The sequence below is a fragment of the Gymnoscopelus braueri genome (genome assembly GCF_963280865.1).
Source record: "Gymnoscopelus braueri genome assembly, chromosome: 11".
NCBI classification, from domain to species: domain Eukaryota; kingdom Metazoa; phylum Chordata; class Actinopteri; order Myctophiformes; family Myctophidae; genus Gymnoscopelus; species Gymnoscopelus braueri.
In genome coordinates, this window is record NC_137613.1 from 5,628,935 (window position 1) to 5,638,136 (window position 9,202).

The window sequence follows — 9,202 nt, forward strand, 5'->3', positions numbered from 1 at the left end:
TACGTCTGAATGGGGAATAGATCTTCTGGACACAGCTTTCATCCACTATTAGTTTCCTCATCAGATGGTAACATTTATTAGGCTGTTGTGTGTGGCGTTCATGTGATCAATATACAGTAGAGAGTAGCCTACAGTAGGCTATTAGCCTACAAATTAATACCGCGGCACGGACACTGGTGCGTCAGTCCCTCCGCAGTTTCATTAAGGCATTACATTACATTACATTACATTACAGTCATTTAGCAGACGCTTTTATCCAAAGCGACTTACAATAAGTGTATTCAACATAGGTAGGGAACGAAAACTACTAATCACCAGAAGTCTTTAGTGCATTTTCTGCAAAAACAAGCAACCAAGAGTATACCTAGCGCTAAGGTAAAAGTACAATATATCAGCCACCTATTTCCTTAAACAAATGAGACAAAAATTGCTAAATCAAATGAGCATGAGCTAAAACAAATAAGTGTATCGACTAAACAAGATCCAATAAACAATACAGCAATAGAAAAACAAGCGTTCGTACAACTAGTTAACAACAAGTAGGTCAGGCAGAGAGGAAGGGTAGTGTTTCCTGAAGAGGTGGGTTTTCAGCCTGCGGCGAAATATGGGCAGTGACTCTGCTGTCCTAACATCAGTGGGAAGTTCATTCCACCACTGTGGGGCCAGAACAGAAAAGAGTCGTGACCGTGTGGATCGGCCAGAAGGACCCTTGAGTGACGAGGCAATCAGTCGCCCCGAGGTGGCAGACCGAAGTGGTCGGGCAGGGGTGTAGGCATCGACCATAGCCCGGAGGTAAGAAGGAGCTGTTCCTTTCACTGCCCTATAGGCTAGTACCAGGGTTTTGAACTGGATGCGAGCCGCTACGGGGAGCCAGTGTAGAGAACGGAGAAGGATGGTTGTGTGGGAGAACTTGGGGCGGTTGAACACCAGACGAGCCGCAGCTTTCTGAACAAGCTCCAGAGGTCTGATTGCAGATGCCGGAGCACCAGCAAGGAGGGAGTTGCAGTAGTCCAGGCGGGAGATGACGAGAGCCTGGATGAGCACCTGGGCTGCCTTCTCCGTGAGGAAGGGGCGAATCCTCCTGATGTTGTAGAGCAGGAATCTGCAGGACCTCGTCACTGATGCGATGTTTGCCGAGAACGTCAGTTGATCGTCCAGGGTCACACCCAGATTCTTCGCAGTCCGAGTTGAGGTCACCACAGCATTATCAATGGTGATGGCCATGTCTCGGTGCGGACAGCCCTTCCCCGGGAGGAACATCAGCTCGGTCTTGTCCAGGTTGAGCTTCAGGTGGTTTGTCGACATCCACTCCGAGATGTCAGCCAGACAAGCAGCAATGCGTGCCTCCACCTGGGTATCAGAGGGGGGGAATGAGAGGATTAGCTGGGTGTCATCGGCATAGCAGTGGTAGGAAAAGCCATGGGAGTGGATGACAGCACCCAGAGATGTAGTGTAGAGAGAGAAAAGAAGAGGACCCAGAACCGAGCCTTGGGGAACCCCAGTTGTGAGCCTGTGTGGTTCTGAGGAGTGGAGAGGAGTAGATGAATTGAATATTTTTTATTAGGCAAAAAATGTAAAACAGCACAGTTACATTTAAAATACTTTGTCTAACAGGTCCGTTCATAAAAGTCCTTGCGGACTTGTTTCCAATGAGGGCCTTGGTATTTAATTCATAGGCATATATAGTGGCACCACAGTTCAAATATCATTACAAAATAAACAGCCAAAAACAATATATAACACTATGTACAACCAAAAAAATAAAAAAGAGGGGAAAAAAAATATGTACAAGAACAGGGGGGGGGGTCTGCTGTCTAACGGGAAAATGGTACTACCTCCACCTTTGGCCTCCTGAAAGGTGATTTTTTAAGGCTCTTTTAAATGAGCCCAGCGAACTGCATTTTTTGAGGGATGGAGTTAGACTATTCCAATCCTGGGTGGCAGTGCTGTAGAAGGAGAATTTGCCCATGTTTGATTTATGGGTGGGTGGTACCAAATTGTTGTTAACGCTCCCTCTGGTATTGTGACTGTGGGTGTCGCTAACCTTTTGGAGGTATTTACTCAGATATGCGGGAATTGGGGGCATATCGGGCAAATTTGCATTTACAATTTTGAAGGCCAGTCCCATTTTTAGTTGTTTAACCCTGTCTTCCACCCTGAGCCAGCCTAGGCTGGCAAAATGGGTGGGAGAAAGGTGGGTCATGGGCCCCAATCCGAGGAGTAGCCGAATCAGTTTGTTTTGGGAGGTTTGAAGCTTAGTCTTCAGTGACACTGAGGTGTTGGAGTACCAGGAGGTGCAAGCATAGTCAAAAAGTGGTTGAATCAGGGCCCCAGAGAGGGTCCTGAGGGCCTGAGGGTTGACAAAAGAGGAAACTCTGCCCATAAATTTGGTTCTCTGGTTTACTCTTTTGACCACCTTTGTAGCCATGCTATCACCTGTCAGGTATTTGTCAAGTACACAACCCAAATAGGTAATCTCTTCTTTGCTAGAGATAATTGTGTCATCGACTTTGACCTTGAAATCATTTACATCCATCTGTCTGAGGGAATGTTTGGTCCCAAAGAGAATGGATTCAGTTTTCCCAAGGTGTAGTGACAGTTTGTTATCGGTAAGCCAAGTACGGATTTTTGAGAGTTCGGAGCTGAGCGCCTCCTCAACTTGCAACTTGTCCTCTCCCGAGATCAGGAGTGCCGAGTCATCAGCGAACAGGAACAATTTGCAGTTACAGGCAGCACTCATGTCGTTAATGTATAGAAGAAACAGTAACGGCCCTAGAATGCTGCCCTGAGGAACCCCACAGCTCACCGGGAGGGACGAGGACATGGTTCCGTTGATGTCAACCACTTGTTCTCTTCCCTCCAGGTAAGATCTCATCCAGTTTAGTGATGTGCAGTCAAAACCAATCGCCCTCAGCTTATCAAGTAAAATTGAGTGGTTTACAGTGTCGAACGCTTTTTGGAGGTCCAACATGACCATGCCGCAGTATTTGCCCGCGTCTACCTCACGTTTGATGTAGTCGGTCAGATACAGTAGGCATGTGTCAGTGGAATGGGAGGTTCTGAAGCCCGATTGGAATTCAAACAACAGTTTATGCTCGCTGAGGTAGCTGTTGATTTGTTCTTGAATTAATCGCTCTACAACCTTTGAGATGGAACAAAGGATGGAAACAGGCCTGAAGGTAGAGAGGGGGGGGTGGCAGGCAGACGGGTGTGGGTAGTGCGCAGGGCACCAGCCGGGGGAGGAGGGAAGGAGGATCGGATATCGTTCACCTTCTTGTCAAAGAAGTTGGCGAAATCGTCGGGGAGGAGGGACGAGGAGGGAGGAGGGGGTGGTGGTTGCAGGAGAGAGGAGAAAGTTTCAAAGAGTTTTTTAGGGTTGGAAGCAGAAGCCTGAATTTTAGTGCAGAAAAAAGCAGCTTTAGCATGATAGCCTATTTTCATTATTACGTGACACTTTGGCTGAGATGGCCCGCTGGCAAACACACTGAGGGACCTAAAGATGGGGTGCCATGATACATGAACTACTATAGTTCTATACTATATAGAACTATACTGATAGCCTAGAAAATAAATAAAAAGCGGTGGAATCTACATCATGTCTATATTATGCATAGGCTACAAGCAATACATCGTTTGATATTTATTTTTTATTTTTTATATATATGTGTTGACAAATGTTGGGCACATATATATTTTATTTGAGGTTTGCCACTGTTGTAATTGATTTTGGCATGAAGAATAAAGCATTCTAAAGACATACGCACATTTCAGCCCTGGTAAGACAGCCTCGGGGCTGACCTGAGAACGTGCGCACCTGACGCACAAAACACAGACCAAAAAACGTTTATGAATCCGACTGCAGGTGTAGGATTTGTCCTAAATGCCGGTACGTACAAAATATGGTCGTAAATCGCTTTATGAATCGGGGCCATTGATCCAAGGTGGAACACAATCGATCGATTGATCGTCCTATATTTATTCAAATTGGCAAGTGAGAGGACCAGCGGGCGGGTGGACCACGTCGTTAATACGCTCATGTCACCATGACTCAGCCATACCCATATAAGGAGTTCCCAATGCAGCTACCTACGCCCCCAAATATGGAGTGTGTTGTCTGAACCTCAATGTGTTGTCATCGATCCCGGGCTCCCCCAGAGTTAGTGTCGAAGTGTCCTTGAGCAAGACGCTGAACCCCTAATTGCTCCCGATGAGCAGGTTGGTGCCTTGCATGGTTTCCTCCTCCATCGGTGTATGAATGTGTGTGTGAGTGGGTGAATGTAATGCACAATCTATGTAAAGCGCTTTGGATAAAAGCACCATTCACAATATAACTAGTACATGTACAGTGGTTGGAGGTGGGTCTCTCTTCTCTTCCATTGAGACATTTAGGCCCTGGTGTCAGGTGTAGGACACCTACTGGTTGATAAGTAGTACTGCCTGAAGCCCATGAGCACATATTCCTCCAGGGTATATAGTCCAAACAGGGGGTTTGTTTGCCTCTTAGCTGAGCGGTAGAAATAATGGTCTCTCGAGCAGTTAACGGATTGCAGTTTTAAAAAGAAAATGCTCTCTATCTCAGGCCACCATCACTGAACTGTGCTGTGTGTGTGTGTGTGTGTGTGCGTGTGTGTGTGTGTGTGTGTGTGTGTGTGTGTGTGTGTGTGTGAGTGCGTGTGCGTGCGCGTGTGCGTGTGCGAGGTGCTTTCTTAGTTTGGAGAGCTCCTTTTATGGACAAAGCCCGCCTAGTGGGTTCCCTTGGCCCGCAACTGAAGGTCTCTTCCCAAACACACATTGGACATGGCTGGCTGAACCTAACTAACTCAAACGCTGTGTGTGTGTGTGTGTGTGTGTGTGTGTGTGTGTGTGTGTGTGTGTGTGTGTGTGTGTGTGTGTGTGTGTGTGTGTGTGTGTGTGTGTGTGTGTGTGTGTGTGTGTGTGTGTGTGTGTGTGTGTGTGTGTGTGTGTGTGTGTGTGTGTGTGTGTGTGTGTGTGCGCGCGTGTGTGTGTGTGCTCTCCTGTGTGTGTGTGAGCTTTATATGGTGGTTTCTTATAATGGCCCAGACAGATAGAATGAGAGAGGACACACTGTGCTGGTTAACACCTGTTGTACTGTATCATCCACACATTAAATCATACCGTTCGTCTGAATGTATCCTTTTATATTAAAATTGCCTTTAAGGGAGGAAAGCAGGGGAGGACCTCTGACGCCACGCTCATGTCACCACGACTCAGCCATAACCATATAAGGAGTTCCCATGGCATCTACGCCCAAATATGGAGTGTGTTGTCTAAACGTCATGGCATCAGCAAACAAATCAAGTCGGCTCCATGTAATGGGCACAAAAGGTGGCATGCCCATATATGGGCATATACTGATGACAATTATTCAGCCCTATACACATTTTGGCCATTGATACCAATACTTTTGTACATTTAATGTGAGTACTTTTTCCACCACTGCTTCCCACAGTCCTATTCTGAACCTCTCCTCTGTCCTTTGTGTGACTGGCAGGCGGAGATGGTGAGCAACGCCCTGAACACTCAGAGACGTTTCCTCAAAATGGCCGCCACGCACCAGCAACCCGCAAAGGTACGTATTACTGCAGTATAACCGTGGTGGGTGGGGGGAGGGGGTTATTTTTGGGCGGTGTAGCCGCCCCTATAAGTGGGGTTGGGACACCTCATTAGTACACCCTTCGCTGTACTGTGATTGGCTCATAATTAGTACACCCCTAGCATTAGTACACCCCTAGCTGTACTGTGATTGGCTGACTCTATTGGCTGACTCTATTCAGCACTGTGATTGGCTAGCGAGACACATGATGAAATGAATAACCTATAAATAGGACTATGCACTTAAAAAAACCTTTTTTTTTTTAAAAGTGAGCTTCCATCACTGTGATGACCACTGTGATGACCACACCGCCCACTTCACACTGGGTGTGATTTTTAAGGACTTTCTGCCTTATTTGTCCTCCGTACGAGAGGAGGAATGTGACGCAACCCAAAAGGCAGAGCTGTCGGTTTGAATACGCCTCCTGTGTTAAGTGAACAGGTTGGTGAGGAACGTCCAGCAGTCCGTAGTTGGACTTGAACTGGACGTTTATAGTTGTGGAGGTGTCCTGAGGGGAGGATGAGGACCCCTGGATTAAAGTTCTCAGTCGTCACGACACGGCTCCTTTCATGCTGTTTCACAAATGGCAGCTTATAGAACTTGGCCTGACAAAAATGTTCTTCCGTGAGATTGTTTTTTGTTGCTTTAACCCATTTAGACCTGGAACGCATCTGTGTCACTTTAGATTTCTTTAGCTATTCAAAAATAGCAGATCTACAAGCTCATAGCGCGGCACCGAGTGCCGCGCTACGAGCTTGTAGATCTGCTATTTTTGAAAAATCGTGAAAATTATTTTTTAAATATTTTTTTCCGATTTTATTTTTAGGATTTAGATTTTTTTTAGACGCGGCCTCAGGTCTTAACACATCGACCGCCAGAGGTTAATCTCATAATGTACTCACCAGTGCCAAGGTGTTTTTGTTGTTTTTTTGTTTTTTTCATGTCGCCATAGATCTTGTTAAAATCCTTAAGATTGAGCTCTACACGGTCTGTTTACATCCGCGAGATCTCCCTGTATCTCCCAGTGAAGATCGCGTGTCAAACGGGGTATCCATGTTGTAGTTAGAGCGGATTACGTTAAACAGTGAAATGCGAGGAGAAAAAACTACAGGAAGAGAATTGAGTTTCAGTTTCGTCTGTAGAATGGGAGCGGGCGTGATCGTCAAAACCGGATCCCAAATAATTCTATTTCCGGTCATCAAACCGGAAACGGAAGTGGATCAAAAAAATTCCGAAAGTGCACCCGGACCGCGCATGCGCGAAAAGACCGCAGCCCGTAGGGCTACGGTCTCGGCGCTTAACAGTTGGATTTAACGGACCGTAGGACTACGTTCTTGGCGGTTAATGTGTTAATGGGTTAATCTATCCGCTGTCCTGATGAAACCCTCTCATCGCCTCTATACTGACATTATGCTGCGTTCACACAGGCAGACACGCAGACACACCGCATATTTGTCGCTCCGTCCCTTTATCTGTGTTGCTCAACACGGTGGTTGAAGTGTAATCACAGCTGTTGTTTTGTATCTTTGTATCTGTAAGTTGAACACAGCTCAACTTCAATTTGTATCGTCGTATCTTTTGTAGCAGCTACAAGCGTCAGATGCAAAGTAACACACAATACCACCAGGTAGAAACATTGTTACAAGAACACACAATACAAGTAACACACAACACCATGCAGAAACACTGTTACAAGAAACTCACAGACACACAGACACACACTCCCAAAAAGATGCCAGAGAATTGGCTTTTCTGAATGCCAAGGGGTAGGGCGTTCCATAGCCTAGGTGCTTGGACGGCAAAAGCCCGATCACCCTTTGTGGCTAGGTGTGTCTTGGGGACCTGTAGGAGGGCCTCCTCTGAGGATCTCAGGCTGTGGGGTGGATCATAGGGAGGCAGCAGGTCCGTAATGTACTGGGGGGCAAGACCATTTTGGGCTTTAAAAGTGAATACAAGTATCATAGAATCAATTCTAAAAACGGGCCTCGGTTATAGGCCCATTGATGTAGTTATAGGCCCATTGATGTAGTTATAGGCCCATTGATGTACGGACATATTTATACATCCTGATGTAATGAATCTGGACATACAGTAGTTATAGATGTAAAACGTATGAGGCTTGAAATGGGCATTGGACATTGACAATGTCATCACAGCTCATAAGGCCGATGGCAAATATATACGTACTGTACATTGAGAATACATTGAGATTATGTCGTTTATGACATGATGCAGCCAAGTGTGTGTTTCACTTTCCTTTGTCTCTCCACTGTACTGTGTAATGCAAACCTCTCTCAGAGATGACTGTACGTATATATATGCTGGCTGTGTGTGTGTACTGTGTCCCCCGGGGCTGTGTGTGTTCCCCCAGCGGCGTTGCCAGACTCTGTGAGAGAAACAAGCAGCCAGCCAAGTCTGCGAAAACGAGCCATGAAAGAAGCGACTAGGCAAACACGATCAAACACACAGTGTGGGTCCCAGGCAAAACGAGTTGATATAGCATCAAAATCTGTTGAACCACTTTAACCCCGGCCTACATCTATATACATTGGCTGTTTGAAAATAGCCGATCTACAAGCTCACAATGCATCGCAATGCTCTTGTAGATTGGCATTTTTTTTAAAAAGGTATGAAATGTTTGGAATAATTATGTTTTAAACATTTAAACATTTTAAATACACAAATCCTCAGGCAGCCTACTATTGCAGACCATGTTCCAAAGCACGTGCGTTCTATCGTTTAATCCCGAAAATCTGCCAATGTACCAATCTTGAGTAAAAGTACAAAAGTATTGGTATCAAAATATACTTAAAGTACCAAAAGTAAAAGTACTAAAATGTTTGAAAATAGCCGATCTACAAGCTCACAACGCGTCGCGATGCGACGCGTTGTGAGCTTGTAGATCGGCTATTTTAAAATAGCCTATGTATAAAATAGGGCTAAAGTGGTTAATGTATGTTTTATGATATAATGATTTATATCTGCAAAGTAACTAGTAACTAAAGTTTTCAAATAATTGTAGTGGAGTAGAAGTAAAAGTATTGGAAATTGGAAATACTCCACTAAAGTAAAAAATACCTCAACATTTTACTTAAGTACAGTACTTGAAAAAATAAAATAAAATCACACCCAGTGTGAAGTGGGCGGTGTGGTCATCACAGTGGTCATCACAGTGATGGAAGCTCACTTAAAAAAAAAGTTTTTTTTTTTGTGCATAGTCCTATTTATAGGTTATTAATGTCATCATGTGTCTCGCTAGCCAATCTGAATAGAGTCAGCCAATAGAGTCAGCCAATCACAGTACAGCTAGGGGTGTACTAATGCTAGGGGTGTACTAATTATGAGCCAATCACAGTACAGCGAAGGGTGTACTAATGAGGTGTCCCAACCCCACTTATAGGGGCGGCTACACCGCCCAAAAAACATGGGGCAGAGTAGGTATTGTTGCCGAGCGTTCCGGTTACCGGTCCTTGACGTGAAAATGCTTGAGAATCACTGATTTAAACAACGTTAGGAAGCGAGCCCAAATAAGCAACTACACTTTAGAAACAAGCCCCCCCCCCCAAAAAAACGCAATCCACAACTACC

The 9,202-nt window shown here is 45.4% G+C and overlaps 1 protein-coding gene across 1 annotated transcript in view; it reads left to right on the forward strand.

The window, feature by feature from the left end:
• cap2 (cyclase associated actin cytoskeleton regulatory protein 2) overlaps positions 1-9,202 on the forward strand; it is a 64,519-nt gene that overhangs the window by 12,847 nt on the left and 42,470 nt on the right. Inside the window, exon 4 of the mRNA XM_080441927.1 lies at positions 5,513-5,590. Within this exon, the coding sequence (XP_080298053.1) occupies positions 5,513-5,590 (78 nt within the window). The remainder of the gene's footprint in view (positions 1-5,512; positions 5,591-9,202) is intronic.